Source organism: Apostichopus japonicus, chromosome 12 (genome assembly GCF_037975245.1).
Source record: "Apostichopus japonicus isolate 1M-3 chromosome 12, ASM3797524v1, whole genome shotgun sequence".
Classification (NCBI taxonomy): domain Eukaryota; kingdom Metazoa; phylum Echinodermata; class Holothuroidea; order Aspidochirotida; family Stichopodidae; genus Apostichopus; species Apostichopus japonicus.
This window is the reverse complement of record NC_092572.1, coordinates 18,350,269-18,373,739: the sequence shown is the minus strand read 5'-3', so window position 1 is coordinate 18,373,739 and position 23,471 is coordinate 18,350,269. Positions and strand designations below refer to the sequence as shown.

Here is a 23,471-nt window from a genome sequence, read left to right as displayed (position 1 = left end):
CTTCCTTCCCCTACCCACATCTTCCTTTCCCCACCCCCATTTTCCTTTCCCTACCCCCATCTTCCTTTCCCTACCCCCATCTTCCTTTCCCTACCCCCATCTTCCTTTCCCTACCCCCATCTTCCTTTCCCCACCCCATCTTCCTTTCCCCACCCCCATTTTCCTTTCCCTACCCCTATTTTCCTTTCCCCACCCCCATCTTCCTTCCCCTACCCACATCTTCCTTTCCCCTCCTCACATCTTCCTTTCCCTACCTCCATCTTCCTTTCCCTACCTCCATCTTCCTTTCCCTACCCCCCATCTTCCTTTCCCTACCCCCATCTTCCTTTCCCTACCCCCATCTTCCTTTCCCTACCCCCATCTTCCTTTCCCTACCCCCATCTTCCTTTCCCTACCTCCATCTTCCTATCCCCTCCCCACAAGTTCCCTTCCCCTCCAACTTCTTCCCATGTCATACCTTTGCATCTCCCTCCCACATCTTTTCTTCCCCTCCCCCAAATCCTTGCTCCCCCACCTCACACATCTTTCTTTCACCTCCCTACATCTTCCCCCCCCCTCCCCTTTACACCTTTTCTTCCCTCTCAATCCAAATAACACCATTGTAAGCAATGCTTACAGATTTCATCTTTGGCAACAGGATGTGGTTGACAATAGTAGATATGTCTCTAATGACATCCAAGATGAAACAGTTTGATTACAGATTAAGGAAAGATTAATTACCAAACAAGTGCTAAAAGTGCAAACCTATTAGAGTTGTGCAGTGTTTACTATGCAATTAAGCAATGACAATTATGCCTAGTATTTCACCGTGTTTGTTTAAAAGGTTATATGAGGCCAATGATAACAATCACCCCCCCCCCCACACCCCAAATAAGTTTAAAACAGAATAGATTAAGAGATAACAGCTGAGAAGACTATCACCTTTGTAAAGCTTATAATGGTGTAATCAGAGATAAAAATAGTTCCTGATCAAACACACAGTTCACATCTGTTGATCTTCGACCATAGAATTGCTAGCATTGCTTCCTACCACTATTTGACGGCCAGTTGCAACCAGACAGATTTGGGACAGTAAATGATATACGATATAAGTGAAAGTGTTGTCCTGTGCATTTTATCTCTGTCTACAGTAATTATATTGTCAACAGTGTAGGTTAACTGTGGTAAGGTCATTATCTCATGGCAAATGATGTAACTATGGCAAAAAACCATCAAATTCTTAGTTAAATTAACCCAAAATTAGGAAATGCAGTTGGCTCATAGCAGGAGAAATCAGGAATGCTAGAAATTCATGTTGCTGAACATTGACAATATAATTATTGTAGAGATGAAAAGTAAACATTAGATGAATATCACATCATCACCATGACAATGCTTGTTGGATGTCTGGTATGTGATACATGATCTTTTATAGCCACAAAGTGCTTTCACTTTCATAAATTTATGCTAAATTGTATTTTATGGAACATTGCATTCTGAGCAATAACTGAACATATCTTTTTCAATGATAAGAACAATTTTCAACTAAAATATACTCATATATATACAATCAAATCTTCTTTGTTCATTCAGAGTTTAACTCCTATCCCATCTTGAAGATAGCAGACAGTTTCAGCATGCATTACTCATGACATGTATAGTGTGATGAAAGTATGTTTTGTATCCTGAGCGATGTGTAATTGTACACTTTAATAATACATCAACAACTTTCAACTACATTCTTTGACTTATCAAATATGTGCTTTAACCTTCTCTCTGATAGCGATTTTTGGCTGAATCACTAGTTGACCTATGGAGGTCAACGCTGATTGTGCAACAGACGCACCCTAGCTGATGGCACTCCTAGGTTCCTTCCTGTTAGTAGCTTGATTCTTTCCTAATTGGAATTGCAAATATTAGTACAAACTATCTCACAAGTACAGGTGTGTGCCTTGATATGAGCTGTGATCAAGTTCACTGACACAGGGTTTTTGTTAAGAAATGTAGTAGGTGGGTCAAGTTGACAAGTAGGCGGGACTGTCTGTACGCGGACATGGGGGAGGGGTCTAAGGGGAAGAGGGTGCACCCCCTTTGACGGAATTTAAAAAGTCTCTAGATGCAAAATGGTGCAATATACAGCGGTTTGGTCAATGATATTGCCCCCTCCCAATCACCCCTTTCTTCTGTCCTATTTTTCACAAACAAAAAACAAACTCACGTTGAAGTTTCAATCACACCTGACCTGGTTGTGGGTATTTATTCCTCTTAATTTACTGAGCGACGCAAAGTAGCTGGGTCATGTACGTGCAGTAGGCGGGTCATTTGACCCGGGTCCCGGCTACTAACGAAAACCCTGCTGACAGCCATTACAAAAATTATTACATACGAATGGATCTACAACCAAAATTGTAATCCTTTGCATTTATGAAATTTGTCAGAATTTTTAATCTATAAACGGGCAACAGAATTAGAGGTAGATTTTTTTACTAGATCGACCTATGAAGTTATGCTGAGAGGGACAATTTTGTGACTTGCTGTGCAAAAATTTTCCTTACTGCTTTTTCATGATAATTATTTACCAGCATTTTTTCTTTAAGTCCTCCAAAATACTCAATGCAAACCTTAAAGGAATGATTTTAAGTGGCCAAGAAGGATTTCTTAGCTCCTTACACAAACAAGCACAATCAACCAAATTCTAAAGGGAATTTTGCTGGTTGGATTTCATTAACTTATTTATATATTCAAATCAGACTTGTTTTTGGTGACAAGTATATCATCTCTCCCTAATTATCATCGATAAAAAAGAGCTATAGTGATGATGCCATACAGGGAATTGCATTATTACAGCCTCAAATCCATTACTTTTAAGCATAGTTGGCTAGGCACAGTAAATCAACTATGAAACTGTGCTAGGTCAAAGATAATTCTAATTCATATTCAATTTGAACTTTACACACACGTGTTGTTTTAGTTTTACCAAATTTAGCAGCAAAAGAACTGCTACAGCATGAGGCATATCAGCTACTTTAAAAATATGGGATAAGTTAAGCACAATACATTCAAAATATTTCCATAGTAACATCATTACAGTCCCCCCCCCCCCTCCTCAGAGGTAAAGCGAAAGAGTTTTCATGACAATAACTGACACTCGGTTAATACTCTTTCCTACTGCGCCTCTCAAATCTGAGTTCCAAACATCCTTGATCAGGTTTATGAACAAAAAAGAAAAGAAGTCAGATTGTGAGATATTTCCATTTTCAACCTGCTCAACAGATCCATTTTACTTTTGACCTTTTGCCCAAGAATTTGCCATCTTGCATCCTAGTACTTGTTTGCAAACATTTCCTATATGCTATTGCAACCTGTAATAAGTTGTTAGGTATATAGTTGCTTTGTGACATTTAAATCCCACTGGATTTACCATTCCTTTTATATCGACTGCACACATTGGGAGTAATTATTAGGTAATTATTAGGTAATTAAGCAGCCTTTTACTGCCCGTTTCTCTGCTCTTTAATGGTAAGATTGAGGAAATGATGATGCCTTAAGTAAATGTGGCCTTGTAGAGCTATCTAGGTGACCCATCTGATAGGTTATCACCGGGTAACAGGAAGCACGGGGGATGACAGCAGCTAGACCCTAGGTTCTCAACCTTTTTCTATCCAGGGACCCCTTGAGATAAACTGAAATGTTTTGAGGACCCCCCGACAGTGACCGCCGGCCTGGGGGAGGGGTATAAGGGGAGGGGGTGTCCCCCTTTTGATTTTTTTTTCAATATTTGAGGTTTAGATGCGAAATGGTGCATTATTTTGTGACTTTTGCAGGAAAATTAAGGTTCAAGAATTTATGTGTAAATTAAGTGTATTTCCCAATTAAATTTTAATTTGGAAGCGATGAGTTGTCAGATACAAACTGGTTGATTCTGCATGAGGTCAGGAGAATTATGGGTTCTCTTTGTCAGAGATAGCTGCAAATGGCACCGTTTTTTGTTGTTGTCAAATCCAAGTTAGTTATAACCTATCCTCCAAAGCCTTATAACTACCGCGCTTCGCTGTGTCAACAGTGAGCAACGCATCATAGTTATTGCTCTGCAAATTAGGATGTATAGTGTGCAGTTAAGTTGTACACAACACTCAGGTGGCATGTTATCCATACCTCACCGAATGTATACCAATGAGAAACTATATTACTTGTTTTCATCGGGGAACGCACGATTCAACATTTATCGACTACTGACGATACGGTCTGATCATCAGGGTCCGACGTATTGACGGCTAGCCTAGCCTAGATTTCTAGAGGCATACATACTTCTTCCTTCGACTATATCTCTCATTCCATTTTTCACGAACCTCTTCGGCTTTCGCGGACCCTTATTTTTTTCACGGACCCTTATTTTTTCACGGACCCCCTGCGGACCCCTTTGCCCTCACGGACCCCCAAATAAATTTCACGGACCCCCTAGGGGTCCGCGGACCCCAGGTTGAGTAACCTGGAGCTAGACGATATGTCTCAGTCAATGTACTTACGTATTCTTGGCCATTCCCTCTTTGAAACAAGACTGGCCGACCAATGCTGCCTGTTGATCTCCCAAAATCTACAGAAAAAAAAAATTGTGTTCAAGTATTAATAAGACGAGAGGGGTACCCTATCAACCACCAACAATATCCAGACTCTATTATGTTATGTCTTTTGACCATCCTTCCTTAGAGATCTGGGAACACAGGCAATATTAGCCCAAATTCTGTGGGGGCTGTCTGGAATTTTATACCAAACACCTTTATTGATTCACCTACATGTTTAGTAATACATGATAGTGAGAATAACACATTTATTGTTGTCCTAAAATGCATGGTTCTTGCAAACTTCCAAGGAATCTAACTTGCTCTGAATCAAACAGAAAGTTACTAGAGAAATTAACCAAACCACTAAAGTACAGGTTAGTTCAGGTCAGGTTAATTCAATCTTTGTGTCATCTAGATTTTCCTACACTTTACAAAAATGACAACTGACCCTTTTATCAAATATACCCATTATTTTAGGTTTGGTACCTTTGTGGCAGAGCTAAGATTATCAGTAACAGTTAAGGTAGTCAGTATAGGCCCCAAATTATAGCACGCTATAATTGCTAGAAAGTTTTTTAAAAACGTTCTTTCCTGGAGGTCTTTACTCTCCAAATTGTTCTCAGGCATTTTTAAGGAAAACACAAAATGACTGAATGTCCCAGTGAGGAAATTTTCCTCGAAAGGTTGTAATAAAAACTGTTTAAGAAGTTTGACCAAAGGTGAAGTCCTATATTTGAATACCTAGCATATTTGGGGCCAATACAGCTTACCTTTTAAATACGGCACAAAAAGTCAGGATATAATTGAGCAGAGTACAACTACTGTGAAGCAGTTACGAAGGCTCTGCATAAAGGTTGGTCTTAAATAACATACTATGGGTCCTGTGTGCAAACACTACTACAATTATTGAACCCTTGTACGGCAACTTGAACCATTTAACAGAGCAGTTTGCAAAGGCAACACCAGAATAATTATTCCCTGAAAGTACTGTTTGAGACAAATCAACACTTTCATGGCTTTTTGACCTCAATATGACACATGCAGCCCAATCTGAAGCAGTGCGCATGCAGTAAAAACATGGCATTGGCAAGAATATTATAAAGTTATAGAAAGGTCTTCCAACAGTTGCTGAGTTGTAAGGTCTGAAAATATATTTCCATGGTGACATTTTGACCCTTTGATGAGGCAAACAGATTTTGGTGTTCTGGGGGGAAAATGTTTTTTTCTTTTACTTGGAGACTTCCTGTGAAAGTGTAGAAAATAATCCAAGAGGTAAAACTACTTTGAGTGGGTGAATTACTGAAGTGAACTGCTGATTGGTTGCCTCTATGGATGGGATAATACATATTCATGAATTACCCTAGACATTGGTTGCCTCTATGGATGGGATAATACATATATTCATGAATTGCCCTAAACATCATCTACTCACCCCTGATATTGGAATCCCCTGTAGGGCTCCTGTGTGTAAATTGCCGTAGACCTCGGACGAGCTTCTTATTTCTGGTAGAATACTCTTAGGGATATTAAAGAAGCTGCAAAATGAAAAAAGGTTAATATTTGGACTTAATATTTCAATCATATTTCAAGCAGAGATGAGCCCAAGTATACATGCGGCACATATACTGTTTTAAACACTAACTTGAAAATGATACAAAAATAAGGCATCATGAACATCTTGAAACTCCATCACTGCTTACTTCTGACCCACCTCTGCACTCGCCAGCCTACCCTGTTGTTCCTCTCAGGTCCACCTCTGACGACCTGGCTTCTTTAAACTTTCTTATTAAACCGATCGTTAAAGCAGCAGTCCCATATTGTCAATCGTAACACACCTCACTATATATAGTGATGACAACCCTGAGTACTACCTAATCTATGATATTTACTTAAGATTGAATCACACAGAAGAGAACACACTACACATCGATAAGATCAAAGGTGATATGAACACACCTCTCTGACAGTATAAACACATGTACAAGTAGTCAAATCCCTGTTTGTTGTGAAGACAAACACAAACCATACCACACCCAATATATAAAACATTTGAGCAAATCCAAAAAAAGAGGTATTGAATTGTTAAAAGGAACCCACTCCATAAACCTCCCTAGTCACCCCCCGCCCACCCTCCTACCTGAATATCATTGGACACTGTGATATCATTATGTTGGTCAATCTTTTGATGGAGAATGTGAACCAACTCATCATATTAATGTAGATGTTCTTAATGTGATGGTATTTAGCCACCAAATAAGACTCCCTGATTTCAGGGCATTATACTGGGATGGTTATCAGTCTTACTTGCAGAGTTGGTCGTCCCATTGGATGGTTCGAATATTCATTAGCATGGTCCTGCTAGCATTCGTGCAGTCTGTAATGTGTTTACCACCCTTCAAGCCACCCGTAAAATTCTGCAAAGGCAAAAAGAAGAGGAAATTATTTGCCTGAATAACAAGAAATACAATCATTCCAGTCTCGCCAACGATATGAAAGTCGTTCAAATCAATTCCTGTTGATTTTTATGATACAATAAAATTAAGTGCTCACATGTACAGGAAGAAGCTTTCTGCGCTTCTACTTCGGTTATTAAAGGGTGTGAAGACTGGCGCCAAAAGAAACGTCTAATGCCGGTAATCTGACCTAGTTTCGAATGAGGTGTAACAAAAGTGTTAGACACCACCATCGATCCCAGACACTAGTGTACAGTCAGTACATACAGCTGCTGTCAATACCCACAGCACAGTGTACAAACGATACAGCGATGGACATCTCAGGTCCAGCTAAAGATAACAAGGTATCACGTTTCATTACTGTCTGCATTTTGTAGCGACACAAACAAAACGTCACTTAAGCAACGGAAAGTTAACCTTTTCAGAGCGCGGCATGCGGTTTGGGGCGAGTCTTCAATGCCTTTAAGCCCTTGATACATTTTCATGTCTAGCTCATGAATATGCAATTGCTTAAACATCATCAGTAATATCCTTAAATATTCTACAATAATTGTCGCCCCAATACACAAATTTTACGAAGCATTTTACCCAGCCGCCACAGTAAAGATAGTTACCCACACACAGAGATTTAATATTTATATATAGCCTAATAATACTGCAATGACTTGGACTGGATCAAAGTCTCTAGTAAATTTTAGGGCTGCTAAAAATTGGGGTCAATACTGATAAAATATATGCTTGACGCAGTAAGCCTCAGTTCATGCAAACTGAATCTACTCATGAATGGAAAAGTAAAGGCTTGTTATAAAAGCCACTGGTGTTCATCTCTGACCATCACATGAATGATGGGAGTTTTTAGAGCAGCTTCCATGGACTTCCTATCCCTCGGGAGACACTAAAGCTAACTAAAACTGAAATGAAGAAGACGCCATTTAAACCGGTGGAGTTTTCTAATTTGCCCTTATATGATCACTGTGATCTGGAAAAGAAACTTTGTAGCATCAAATGGTATGATATATAAAGTCAATATATTCATTTGGTGCAAAGTTGCACACAATGTACAGTAGTAGGAACGATTCTCTAAATTTTCTGTGTGCCCTCATCCCGCAAGCACCTGTGCAAGTATTAATTCAATACAACTCCTCAAGACTAAATATTGAATACTAAACTTGAATAAACTACTGAACCCACTAAAATGGGCACTATGGACAAATACCATCTCAATTCCGGCCATTTTGGGCAAACAAGAATTTTGGTTGACCAGTTTTATGACCAAGGGTCACAAAGGATTATCAAAAGTAAATTTATTCACAAAAATTTCACAAACACCACATCTTTTATATTGCTTAAGTACTGTTTGTTATATTTTCATATTACAGACTTTGACATTTTCGGCCAGGCTATTGACCCTTCCAAATTAAACTATATACATGGATGTACCTATCAACTCTTCAATCAGAGGAAAGAGGAGAGAGGAGAGTGGAGAGTGGAGAGTTGAAAGAGGAGAGAGGATTGAGGAGAGTGGAGAGTGGAGAGAGGAGAGAGGAGAGTGGAGAGAGGAGCTCTAGAGGAGAGACGAGAGGAGGGAGGAGAGTGGAGAGTTGAAAGAGGAGAGAGGATTGAGGATTGAGGAGAGTGGAGAGTGGAGAGAGGAGAGAGGAGCTCTAGAGGAGAGACGAGAGGAGGGAGGAGAGTGGAGAAAGGGGTGTTAAATACAAGCTATACGTATACGTCAAGTAATGCCAAGAGAATGATAGTTTTTGGTGAGAGTGTATAATGACTTACCCACAACAGCCAGGTGTCAACATTTCCAAATAGACATCTGTCTTCAGTGACAGCTGTTTTTACAGCTGCCACATTATCAATAAGCCATCTCACTTTGACTGCACTGAAGTAGGTAGAGAGGGGAAGTCCACACAGATCCTGTGAAAGAGATCATGGGAAAGTTCCTGCAATTTGTATTATAATGTCTTTAAAATTTGTATTAGATTTTGTACTAAACTTTCAACATTTAAGGAGTTACCTAAAGTCTTGTAAGTCTTTGACAGCGATCAACTTGTTTTGTTTAGCCCATACAGCAGTTACTTCATGTTTCTGACGTGGTACAATATAAATCCACTGCTGTATTATTATTAGATTGCTACATACTGTACTTGCATACAGTAAGCTTGCTATGCTTGTGCAAGTTTGCTGCATGCTAACATCGCAGCCACAGCTCTGGAACTGTAAGTGTACCTATAAGCTTGCAGCAGACTCTGCAAGCTTGGAGCAGGATTCTGCAAGTTTGCATTCTGCAAGCTTGCAGTGTAGATTCTGCAAGCTTGCAGCAGGATTCTGAAAGCTTGCAGCAGGACTCTGCAAGCTTCTAGAAGCCTGCAGCAGCATTCTGAAAGCTTGCAGTGTAGATTCTGGAAGCTTGCAGCAGGATCTGGAAGCTTGCAGCAATAGCATTCTGCAAGCTTGTAATGCAATGCTAATGTGCAATGCTATACTTGCTCTCACTCATGTGCTGATTGTATTTTTAACCATGCTACAAGTCTGCTGGTCTTATCGTTGGCCCAGACTTATAATAACTATAAAAGGAATGCATCTATACATGATTTGTGCATATCCAATGCTAATGACATAGCAGTACATCCAATGATCCAAGTACACATTAAGTATTCATATCACTGGTAAATACGGTCAATCATTAAACTGAGACTTGAATTAACTCTAGTCTTCCGAAGTCTAATTATAAACGGTCTAAAGTTTGTTGGGGTGAGGTTAATGTACTTGGCATGACTTGTAAATAGTTGGCTTTAGGCCAATTGAGATATATGCACAGTCTCAATTAACATACTATCATCCAACAGGACATGGCATGTAGCCTCACAGACTTGCTGACACATGAAATAACTAAACAAAATCTTATCCATGAAAAAACGTATCCATATTACAAGTGCAATCAACTATTCAGTACATCTTGACATCAAAACAACAGCATAACAGGAAGAGAGTCACTTAATCAACACGACTCTCAGAACTTTATAAATCTTGTTCACCAAGCAAGCAGCTAGCTACAGAACCGAGCCGATAGTGGGTGCACATTATAAACTCAAATCAAATCTCTTTCAATCTTTTCTTCATCTCTATCTGTTCCTGCCTGCTTCCTCACTGCACAACATAATCCCAATCTTCAACAGTTAAAAGTAATTAGAACTGTCGTTCTTTCTTCTTCTTTGAACTCTCCTCATGTTTCATATTTTTAAATTATTAACCAAATTCATTCTTTTCAACTGTAACATGAAAGGGGCAGCAGTATTAGTCACCACAGCAGGGGAGTATTTAATCATATTGTAGGGGTAGAGGGGAAGGTACTGTACGTTGTGAGGGCTCTCTTTTGAAACCCAGCAGCTATTGTCCTTTCTTTCTCATATATCACGTTTTGAATTCATATCTATGTGACTGATCAGTTGTACACCAACAAAACCAAAGCAGAGGTTGCAAAATTACTGAAAGCTACTACAGGTAGCCACCAGATGTAATATTTTCTGCCATTCTCGATCTGGCTATAAATACGTGTAGTTTGAAACTGACAAACCTAGACAAATCAAATTTTATTAAGTTACCAAAAGACTTCTTCACAGTTCAGTGTGTATGTTGTAACCTAGTACTTATGGTATATATGCTAGCTCCACATTACTTTATGCAGTACTTCAAACCAACTTTAAACATTTTTTGTGTACTGTGTTAACACTTCACAAGGGTTACGGGTGAGTATATGACCATACCATACACAATCCCAGAATTCTTTGCGAGGCCACAAAAGACACGTACACAGAAATCGTCTCCCTTCATGGCCGTATAGCCAATGCAAAGCCGATTCTCTTTTGTTCGAGATGTTTTTTGATCAAACAGTCTGTCAAGATATTTACAATAGAGGGAACAATAGTGCTTTGGGAATAGTACACAATGGAATGCACTGACCTGGGAATTGCTCAACTTGATGGCACTTTTAAAGGATGGATAAAAATTAATACAAAACAATCCAAATTGTAAAGGTTCCAAATTCTTCACTCTTGGCTAGAGGGGCTAACCTGGACCTCTTTCTTTCTTTAGTTCTACAGTAGTCAGGATGTAATTGGTATTTAAATTACTTCACTGACTTTGTATGGTTATTCCATTCATCTATTCCCTTTGTGATACTTCGCCCTGGAGAGGTAACTCCAGCATATAATCATACACTTTATAAAGGTCTGGATTTAAGGGCACTGGGTCACATTGAGATTGGTTTAATAAAAGTCATTGGGTTTGTTCTGTGCCTTCTCTTGAAATTAGTAGTCAATGGCACAGACTACAGACTCCTTGTACCAAACACTGTGCTTCTCACCTATACAGTAGATGTACAGTATAAGGGCTACTGCACACTGTAACAATTGTACTAACCTAAACTTTTAACTTTAGTTACATTGCTTCAACATCAACCTTAAAATGAGTATATTTCAAGTTTCAAAACCCATAATGCAAACTATTTCACAAGTAAGGTTCACCAAGGACCCTGCTTTTAACTAAGGTTCACCAAGGACTCTGATTTTAACTAAATTTATCATGCTTTTCAGTTCTATTGTTCTGCAAAATTCCACTTATTTTACTGTACACACAATCTGACCAAGAGCACACAGAGTTTTTTCCACAGAACCCCTCCTTACCTCCCTCCTCCCACTCCACCCTCCCTCCTCCCTCCCACTCTACCCCGAGTCCCCAAGAAGAAAATCAGATGTTTGTTTGAGAGTTTAACTTACCTTTAACCCATCCTTGTCTTTCTTTTCAGTCTTGTTAATGAGATTATCAACTGTTGAAGCTGTTCTCATGTCCAACCAAACTATAAAGTCATAAAGGGGAAGAAAAAATAATAATAATGATAATTAATGGAACTTAAAAACTACTCAAGAAAATTTTTGAATTTTCTTAACTTTGCTATCAATCAAAGCAAATTTTTAAGGTTTAAATATGACTAAAAATGGTATGTGCTCTAGATGCAAACAGATGACTGTTGATGATGTAGTGGTTTCAAGGTCAACAGTCAACACTGTCTTAAAAACAATTTTCCTTTGATAAATTTATGAAGAGAAAAACAAATAGAAGGTAAAAATGGTCTCAGATTCAAGTTACACTTACATGACATCACAGAAAGTTACAAAATGATGGCAGCTTCCAGGGACTGACTTCTATTTAAACTAGAATATACTTATATGTCGATCCCAAAGGAGTTTACAAGATCTTTCAAGTAGCTGTTTAGGGGTGAGTCATATTTTAAGCTTAAGATGATGGTGTGGTTTGTGTGTCCTCTAAGGAGCTTTAAACATACTACAAACTGTAAACTAATGAGGATACATGTACTTATATACCAGTATATTTTACATATGAGCCACTCCTATACCCCTTCTTAAGTAAGGACCACTGTTAAGAGAACACAACTTAATACTGTAGTATAATTATTGCTGGTCTACATATTACCTACACTATCCACTCTCTCAAAAATGAAAAGGTCACGTTCTAAATATTTGACATGTTCAATATTGAGCACTGACTACAGTAGACCTTGTAAAATTTCAAAAAGTTCATTTCTAAAGTGCACTTGGATATAGATTTGTAAGCTGTTCCAGTTCTTCAGGAAGTTCTAAACCTGCCACGAATTAAGTTTGCAGTTTGCAAATTTACTGAATGGAGACATAGATTTACACCATGAAAATGCCATGCGATGGCTAGAGTATTTTAACTAATTAATAAATGATTTTCTTGAAACTTATTTTGACAGCTCGGTGAAAACTTTCTTCCTCCCCCATCCCACCCCCTTCATTTCCAACTTTATCAAGGTTTAACATTTCTTGTCCTCTTTTCTTCCCCTTCCCTTCCCCTCTTCACTTCGTTTAACTTTAACAAGTTTTAAAATTTCTTATCCTCCTCCTCCCCAACCCCTCCTGGCACCCTTCACCTCCTTTTAACTATTATCAAGTTTTCTCAAGTACAACATGTAGTGCAGCAGCTCCATGCAGTATGAATGTTAAAAGTCTGTTGGAATACAATCAAGGCAATATTTCATTTTGGACAAAAACCAACCATGTTACAGTATGTATTTGAAAGACACATTTGAATGACACATACTAGTATACATACATAGGCCTATATGCTACTGCTCAAGTGAGAATTACGCTCAAACAGCAATATATGTTTTTTGCTTATTTCCTGTCTTCTGATCCATAACTTTGGCATATTAAAGTTTATTATAAGTACAGCTATAACTACACAATGTACAAATAAGATCGCAAGATAAGATAGCGTCTTATGAGATTAAGCTCCAGGGTTTATAACCTTTCAAGTGTGTTTTCCCCAGAATTATTATTTGAAAAGTAAACAGGTTTACTGCTGAAGTTTCTCTTTTACAACAGTTAGTACTCAAGTACACCTGCAATTTATATATTATATTCTACAAACAAGCTCATATAAAAAGAGGACTACAAAAAGGGGGAATAAAAAACTTTAACTGAAGGCCTTTGTACTACTGCAGTATAAAGTCAGACACAGAAATAAATAACAAATAAAACGGGCTCATAATTCGGCATTGTAAATTATACACGTTTGGTTAAAACCCACCACTAAAACCATTAGCACTGACAAAAGGCCATACCTGTTCATAAGTGTATATCTATGTGTAGACAGTATCTATGTACGTTAAAGGTCATAATGCCAACACGAATACTACCATAATTGCTGGATTTTTATTACCAAAATGCAGATATATCATTAAAATACCACATCTAGCAGTTTGGAAAACTTCAAATTTAAGCAAAATTTGTTATGTAAATAACATTTATGTCTAAGGTGCAATAACTAATTTCGCATGAGGTGGGTCTGTAACTGTAAAGCCTTCATTATGAGGTATCACCCACACCCCCCTCCCCCTCTCTCTCTCTCTCTTTCTCCTCACCTCATCTGATTATATACTTTACACATGTATGCCAGATCATGGAGGTAAAAACATCTGTTTAACCTCCATGGGCCAGATCAACTCTGAATGACTTTCAGCAAAATCAGCTGAGTACAAGCTTGCCATTGAGTAGACCATCATTAACCTCTATGGTACTATTATATATCCAGGGTATGTGTCTACTCCATCCAAATCCTGCTGCAAACTAATAAGGATATGACCTTGTCTGGAGAAGTATTTTAAATGCCACCAACACACATACATACACAAGCACAAATGCCTGTACACCCAAAGATATTCGATCCGCACATATGGCTACCACTGTCTCAATTCCAGACAATTTCATTCACACCCAGACATAAAGTACATCATGCTCACATGTGTGTGCAAGTAGATGCCAAATGCTTACAGTAATGATACCAGCCAAAAAAATTTGAGGCAATTTATCTACAGAGTAGCCCAGGAGCCATGTCAGTAAACTAAAGATTCAGATACCAACACCTACAGTGCTAGCCATATACTTTTACACTTGTGTAACATATGTACGTTCCTGCTGTGACAGCTGGCTGCCTGGTAAGTCGGTGAGGAATGTACAGCAAGTGAGGTTTGTTAGACAGAGGGCTCAGAATTGGGTTTATGACTTCCTGTCCTTATATAAGAAATAAATTTATTATTGATGCACATGTAATCTGTAATCCATACTTTTCTGCTAAATGTCATCAGCTAAATAACTACACAGAGATCTGTGAAATAACTTAAGAAAGTGCAGTACAATGTAAAGAAGCACAGACCCCACAGAGAATAGATGCAGGACTGGCCTGTTAATAACCATGTTTGTTACCCTTCCTTTACCCCTTTGCCTACACGGCCCTACATATACTCCATTGTCATCCTCAATGGAATGTGAGATTGAAAGTTGTGACTTGCATCATCCTCTTCACCCCCCCCCCCTTCCTACTACCCTTGTCCTCACATACCCTAAACCAATCCCACTTCACGCCCACTCCTTTCCTCTCTTCTACCCCATCTCCCTTCCCTATATCACTCTACTGTAATTTATAACACATGGTAGGACAACATTTGGTAACAGGTCTACACCTACGGTACTAAGTAGGCTATACACCTTTCATCCAAGTCTAACTACCAAATACCTTATTCCTTTCCAACTCTACCACTGTCGCTCCATGCCAAGTTGACCGATAGCAGACAAGAAGTGGTGCAGTTCTTACCGATAGCTGGATGCAAGGGTTCGCCACTGGTTTTATCCCAAACGATCGTGGTTTCTCTTTGGTTGGTAATTCCGATGGCTTTGATATTCGATGGGTCTATATTCATCTCCTTAAGTTTCTCGACTGTTTTCTCGATGCATTCGTAGGCACTAGCCAGTATTTCTTTGGGGTCTTCTTCCACCCATCTAGAAATAAGATTAACAATGACTTGCTACAACCATACAGAGGAGAGGCATGCTTACTCACCCGCCCCCCCCTCCCTACCCCTGCATTTAAACTCTCCCCTACTCCAGGACCTGTGTCTCCTTTCCTTGTCCTGTTTTGACCTACCAATGAAAATATATACTGTCATAATTATTAAAAGTTTTAAACTGTAACTTATAAAGCAAGCTTCATATTCATAAATTCATGTGCTTCAGTTTAAATCAAAGTTGGAAATTTCAAATACAGTTGAATTAATCGACATGAGTATAAACTGCAGCTTACTGATACTGATTATATTTACAGTTAGCCCACTTCCTTTCAAACTTTCAAAAATACCAGCTAAAATGAATCATTTTTGTGTTAATTGTTTCATGAACATTCAAAAGTCAGATCTATTGATATGACGAGAGTACAATGGAAAGTTGGTTCATGTTGAGAGAAGATTATTTATGAGGTAATTAACTTTGATTAACTTTTTAAATAACGACATAACATATGAGGTAATTAACTTTGATTAATTTTGAACTGTACATCGGTGGAGGGCTTTTGCATCCTTGCATTCCCTGTTGTACATTTAACTTTTACACCTCAAGTGGAACGAAACTACGTGATGACAAGGGCTCATTATTACTTACCCTTCTTTTGGGAAAAACTGTTGAAGTTCCTTTTGATGAGACGCTATGAGCTCCTGTGTTTTACTCGAAAATACCTGCAAACCAAAATATTAAAATTTATAATGAATTTCAAATTTATTTTTTATTTGTACATTTGGCATGTCACTTGACCCTATGTCCATGCCAAATCGACTATTTATAAAACAGAAACTTTAAAACAAATAAATAAATAAAACCAAAAGAGACAGTTCTTTTGGGAAACTCATATGTGTCCCAAACAAAATTAACAGCTGCCATGCCTCCAAAATGTTCAAAACAGAAAGAAATAACTTTGAGATTTCACTATTTCAATAGTTTATCTTGGCTCTGTTCCACAACTGAAAAATAAAGCCTGAGTATCAGTGTTAACATTGTTGTTTATTTCTGCCCTCAACACTGAGCTATTTACATACATGTACAAAGACAACCTGGGAAAATCCCAAACTGGGCTGTTACTAACTTTCTCTGAAACTTGTTTTTGGTCTGTCATACTGTTTACATCAACTGGTATTGTATTGACTGTCCCCTGTGATACTCTCTAATGTAACTTCTATGGTATTTGTGGTTAATCTGTTGGACAGCAGGAATATCATTCTGCATAAAGTTCATGGAACAGGCACAGGTGGGGGGGGGGGGGGGTCACTCTATAATCACACAAATGTTGAACCACTGTTCCTAGTAAAAGGGTATGTAAGGGTTAACTGAAATTCATGGAAAGTTGATTCAATAGTTTTGATCACAGCCAGATGCAAAGCAAGATAATGTCACACATTAAAGTGGCCCAAAATGTAGTTTACTTTATGACTTATTTTGCAAAGGAGAGCGAATTATTGATATTGAGGGGAGGGGGGGGGAGTAGGGGCAGTCTAACATCACACCAAAGTTGAACCACTGTTCCTGGTAAGGGTTAACTGAAATTCATGGAAAGTTGATTCAATAGTTTTTATCACAGTGAGATGCAAAGCAAGATAATGTCATTGTGCACATGAAAGTGACCTACCCAAGTGTAGTTTACTTTACTACTAATTATGCAAGGAGAGCAATTTTATTGATACTGAGGGGCAGTCTAACATCACACAAAAGTTGAAACATTGTTCCTGGTAAAAGGGTTAACTGAAGTTCATGGGAAAGTTGGTTCAATACTTTTTATCACAGTGAGATGCAAAGCGAGATAATGTCACACATGAAAGTGACCCACACAAGTGTAGTTTACTTTTACTACTTATTATGCAAAGACAGCAAAGGAGAGCAATTTTATTGATATCGAGGCTGGTGTCCTAACTGCTATGAAAAGTAAAATGTATGAAAGGAGATTGTGACAAGACAAAAGACAGAGAAGAGAAGCTGACTAATTGAGATCAATTGAAGGAGCTGGGATAACGTTAAGTTGCTAATTGTACAGAAGTATGTATGTCTATATGTATTTTAGATCCTCCTGCAAGCAGGAACTCGTGAAGAAGCCATCATTGGCTTAAATCAAAGCCAATCAAATAAATGATTAATCTTTAAATCTGGGCACTGTAGACTCCCCAGTGTTCCAGTATGTGTATATACCTGTATGATATAAATCAAATCAATTTTATCAACTAATTATGTAAATTGAATTTTGCAATTAAATACGATTTTACTGCCCTTTCATGTATCCATATGTACTCATATCACACAGCCCTTCCATCACCAAAGTTCTCTACCCCTCCCTGGGAAGTATTTCTGTCCTATACATTTCTACATGTCAGTTCTGAGGTTTGCGTATGTATACTTAAATGTCTACAGATATCATAATTGAAAAATGGTTCAGGCAAATTCTGCATATACACTAAAAAAAAATTTAAAAATTTAAAAATCATTTTTATTGTAGTCCTTATTAAAAAATATTTTCTTTACTGAGCTATGTTAGGCCTATACAAGATTTTTTTTTTGGTCCTATCATCTCTTCCCCCATTACCCCCACCTCCATTACCCCCACCTCCATTACCCCAACCTCCCTCACCCCCACCTCCCTGCCCCAACCAAAAAAAAACCCAACCTTCCAGCTATTGTTGCTTTAGGCTTTAACATTTTATGCCTTATTGGTTCTATATATTTCATATTTAAGTTTTTGTTACTATTTGTTTTTTGGTTTTACATTTGTAAAGGGCTTTGAGCAGCTGTGCTGATTATGCCTAAATATAAATATTACTTATTACTTATTATTAACCACAAATGTTATACTTTCAAATTCTAGTGTACAGATGTACTGTACACATAAGAAACCAACAGCAATTGCCTCATCAAACCACTGCCTACATTATATGTACACATACTGAATACATGTTCAGCCACCTGGTTTAACCGTCTGTCTCTAACCATCCTCCTTATATTTGCAGATGATGTCAGCAGTGATTTGGCACTTTGCCAGGAATTACAGACTGCATTTGCATATAACTGTTCATCATGCATCCTTTCACCCAGTAATACAAGATCACCTATACCCACAATACTGTAATTGTATTGATTTGTGTCATCTGCACAGACTGTCAAGTCTGGCATCTTGCCAACATTCAATACAACGTACACAGATACCCACCCACACACACAAAGGATTGCATATATAATCTCCTCCATTGATCAAATGAGACAGATATAGACCTGTATTTATATATACAGTAAACACACTGTAGCCATGAGTAGTTACAAGCTGCCCTAATTGATGTTAGAGACACACCCCCATACCAACCTCTTTTAATCTTACTGAGCAAATATACTGAATAAACTGTATGCAGGAAGCAATGACGTAAACCCTCACTATAGATGAATTAGTACTTAAACGGATCGACGGGTACACAAACCTTCAATGAAATCAGTGCTTGAGAATTACTTTCGGCAAATTTATCTTCTTTACTGGACCCAGCTATTTCAAAGGTGATATTCAAGCCCTGCCAACACAGCAGGTTTGATATTTGATGACGGATGAGGGAGGGGCACGTAAAAGGAATTACCGGTGTCCACATTGGGGCTGCACCGAGTCCTTGTGAAAATCATTGCTCTGTAAATGACTGGGAGAGCCCTCACCCTGGATTCACAATAGTAATGTACCTACTCTTCTTCCTGCCTAATAACCCCTCCCATCCTCCTTTCCCCCTCCCCTCCCCTCCACACCCTCCATTAACTACAGGCAATAGAGTATGGAAGCATAATACTTCCATGAATTGCAACTACCCTGCATGCCATAAAGTTTACTCTACTATGGACTATACTAGGAAAACTGGATCTGAAAGTGGATTGCTAATGAAAGTCACTTTAAGCTATGTTTGTACTAGGTAGGCCTACAGAGGAGATGCAAACATTTACAACTTAGCAGTAATTTAGTTCAGTCCTATACAAATACTTACTAGTATATTATCCATAGCAGGAAATGATTACAACCAATATTACCAGTGGGAATCAAATCTGTCTGACTCCTGTGATTGCACAAGGACAGGAAATGACCTTTGTTTTTCTTGTTTTTTTTTCTCCTGAACTTCCCTGATAGGAATTGGCCAGGAGTGAACAATCCTACATAACAGCTGCATGTCTTCTCAGACACAAATAAATCAGTTACAGACAGTAGGCTTGGTCGAAGGAGCGGCACCTCTCAGCCAATAGGAAACATCCATGATACAGGATATATTGAGTTTATTGTAGATTTGATGGTGTGTGTACATGTGCACATTGGCTGTAGAGGCATGGACTCAATTGCTGCTTTAGTGCAAGATACCCCTCCTGTACTATAGCACAAGTTTCAAATGTCATTCGTCAATTAGAAATTGGCCCTGCATTATTGAACTTGATTGTTATTGTTTTACTATACACAGTAGCAATGTCCTTTTTATCGTACTTTGATCTCAGTAAGTTTAACCTGATGCAATATATTATTTGCTTTACAGATCGAAGGATGAAAAACATAAAACCACACACTTGGAACGATTCCCAATTTTTGGTGGTTCCAAGTAACTCACATCAAACAAAAAAGATTTCTTATCTTTCAAGTTCCTGCGATATTATTTTCTCCATGTGAAGGATGATTTATTTATAGTTAATATTCAACATGACTATGTTATATGTACATACATTCCTGGGAGGGAATTGGACAGCTGATAAGCAGCCTGCTAGGCTGTTATTTTGTGAATTTACAGCATCTTGTTTACTAATTAATCAGTGTCATTCAACTGCCACTGAGATAAATAAACTTCAAGAGTATGCTAATATGTTAAAACCACTTTGAACTTTAGAAGTATATCTCTGAGGTTGTGGTTAAATGTTTACTTCTCATTTACTATCTTCTCTCCAGTTACTCATAAGATGTCATAGTGTTTGTTCTTTGTACTATTTTAACGTGTACACACTTAAAGTGATTCTGTGCGTTTCGAAGAAAGGAAATACATAAAACTGTACATTTTCAAAAAATGGAAACTCATTTAAACTTAAGCTGCTTATCTGAAGAACCAGGAAAAGCAAGGTTTTACCAGACTTGTTTTACCAATAAATTTAGTCGAATAATACAGTAGTATTATCAAATATGATTCCAATGTCTAACTACAGCAGCTATCTGATTTTAGCTACTGTAGCTATATAGCTAGTTGATCAGATCATAGCCTCTGTAGCCAATACTGGCATTAAGTTATAGCTTTATTTGATTTTCTAGCTGATCTACTATAGATGTATAGTAAGCTATATATCTGTGGGCGGGGGGGGGGGGTGGAATAGATCTATTTCAATCAATTCCTTTTCAAATAGTTCAACAGAGACAACACACGGCATCATAGTCTTGGTGAACTCACAGAACTAATAATATATGTGATTTGTACGGTGTACACTGTCTGGTGAACTCACTGAAACATGTGACTTGGAGATCTGCATACCTCTGTCTCTTATGACATCAGCAAGATGTCATCAACGTGATTTAGTTAGTTCACCTCAAGGTTTGATCTAGGTTAGCAGGTGATATGTTAACTATCAAAATAACAGAGATTTCTGGCCCAACTCCCATATGAGTGAACTTTAAACTATGGACATCCAGCTGTTACATATACAGGATCAATGTTAACAGAAAAAAAATGGCCCATGGGAGGCAGGGAAAAATTTAGGGTTCATATTTATTTGTGCATAGCAGTTTCAATACCTTATTAAGTTTGTCTCTTGCAAAGTATGGTTACTGTGTGCAAACACTGCTATGCATTCATTGCAGTTTGTATAGCAATCTGCACATTTTGCATAGTATTTTACCATGCGATACCAGATAGTATTCCCTGGGGAGAGGGGACTTGAACCTTTATAAAGTTTTATGGATACTGTGTACAAACACTGCTATGCTGCATTTTACAGTTTGTATAGCAATCTGTACATTTTGCATAGTATTTTACCATGCAATACCGGATATATTATTCCCTGGGGGGAGGGGACTTGAACCTTTATAAAGTATTATGGTTAAGTGTACAAAAACTGCTATGCATCATTGCACAGTTTGTATAGCAATCTGCCCACTTTGCATAGTATTTTGCGGATATATTATATTCCGCGGGGGGGGGGGGTTAGTTGGCATGAAACTTTATAGATTGGACCAAAGGTGCATCAAGGATTTTATAAAGGAGGGTATACAGCCCTGGGGTCATTGAAGCCAACTCACATGTATGAGGGTCCTCCCCCAGGAAACAAAATGGCTTATGCTGAGGTATATTTGACACTATCAATGTTTTGTTAGGTTTAAACACAAGGTGATGTCAATAAATACTTTTGTTTTGCTTACGCCATTAGTTAAGACGGCGGGCCTAGACAAGAATTGAAGTCAATTTTGAAGAAATCTGTATAAAACGTGATAGTAAAATCTTGTTGCAACCAGTATCTATAGCTGAAGGTATACTGCTATTTCTAATAAAAAATATAAACAATTCTAGGTTTTCATTATGCATTGTTTCAACTTAACATACTAATTTTCAAGTATTTGACTCCTAAGGATTTCAGACTTTTTTGTAAATATTTAATACATGTGGGAATGGAGTACAACATGCCAATTTTTTCGTCAGAGAATAACCATGTAAAATGAATGAATGAACATGAATAAACTAGATCCAGTGCAGTATTCTACACACATTTCTTGGTCTACTGTTTACATCTACTCACAAAAATTATTAATGCCAATTTTTAAGAAGCTTAAGTACTGTATTGATGTGGCTGTTGTTGTGGTTGTTTATTTTTGTCATATTTTTCATATTTTTAATTCTGTCCCCTTTATGCCTGAAACAAAATCATTCTAGGTCTCTTTTTAAGCATGTTAACAATCTCAAGCAACAATTTCCAATGCTCTATGCACCAATATAGCACACAGTGTAATTGTATTTTACAGTCCACTAATTTATAATAACAAGACACGTGTACGCTTGACTAAGGACGTATAAAACCACGTAAGCCTACTCTGTATTATTACGAACAGTTATGACTTCCTCTGAAACTACAACCCACACTGTACTGTATATACCGACGATACTATAGTTTAACGACCGACACACCCCCGCCACTCCTTACTGACGTAACTAACGTACCGTAGTCTGTAGTATTCACGTTTAAAATAAGTCACGATGTTTGCCCATTTGGCGGATTAAAACATTGTACAAGAAAGCAAGCACTTATTCAGAAACTTTGATATGTATGCTTAAGAAATAACATGGAGAGAAGTGGAAAATAGTATGTACTATTATAGTATCATAACATAACCGCATTATGCAAGATTTTTGCTAATTACTATCTCGCCTTACTTACAGTCATAATCAAACGTTTCACATGTGACTGTAAAATAGAAAGGAATTTTACTTACAAGAAATCGAGTGCTGCTTGTCCCTTGGTCAACTGCGCCAACAAGATCGCCATAGTCTTTGTTATTTGCATCCATATTATTCAAATAATGATAGTTTCTGGTAACCGTTAACTTAGAGAGAATTGCGAAAGGTGTAAATGAATACTTCTTGTAAGTCGTCTGTTGTTATACTGTCACGTACGTCAGTACACTATACATTGTGAAGCACGATATTGTAAAAGATGGATATGCTATATTTACGCATGCGTACAAATTCATTCTTTTGCAAGTTTATTCAATTAGAAAGGCATGTAAGGGGCGGGTCCCAAGTAGGGGGCGGGAAAGTATACAGCGTGAAAGATATTAGTACAGTGCCGTAGAAGAGCCATTACAATATAAAAGTTTGCAATTTATAAATGGCGGGTTGCACATGTTAGACGTAGGTATTGAGTAACTAGATCAGGTAACTGGCTTATTCTGACAGACAATGAGGTCACATTAAACATGTTCGAATTCCTTTCTGGCTGTGACTGGTTATTTGTTGTAGTACATTGTGATTTGTGGTACTGTTGAATACCAATGTTGTATATGAAAATAGTACTCAAAAGGAACT

General features: G+C 38.0%; 1 protein-coding gene across 2 annotated transcripts in view; it reads right to left on the bottom strand.

Annotated features, from left to right (window-relative positions):
• Window positions 1–23,054, bottom strand: part of LOC139977148 (glycerol kinase-like) — a 31,647-nt gene extending 8,593 nt beyond the window's left edge. Inside the window, exons 1-8 of one of the 2 annotated variants that reach the window (XM_071986300.1) lie at window positions 22,880–23,054; window positions 16,033–16,106; window positions 15,194–15,378; window positions 11,779–11,858; window positions 8,780–8,917; window positions 6,846–6,955; window positions 5,974–6,076; window positions 4,506–4,573 (exon numbers count right to left, since the gene is read on the bottom strand). In XM_071986300.1, the coding sequence (XP_071842401.1) occupies window positions 4,506–4,573; window positions 5,974–6,076; window positions 6,846–6,955; window positions 8,780–8,917; window positions 11,779–11,858; window positions 15,194–15,378; window positions 16,033–16,106; window positions 22,880–22,954 (833 nt within the window). In that variant the 5' untranslated portion in view covers window positions 22,955–23,054. Of the gene's footprint in view, window positions 1–4,505; window positions 4,574–5,973; window positions 6,077–6,845; window positions 6,956–8,779; window positions 8,918–11,778; window positions 11,859–15,193; window positions 15,379–16,032; window positions 16,107–19,421; window positions 19,452–22,879 lie in introns of those variants that run through there. The other variant, XM_071986301.1, reaches the window with a different exon arrangement.
• Window positions 23,055–23,471: the final 417 nt, after the last annotated feature.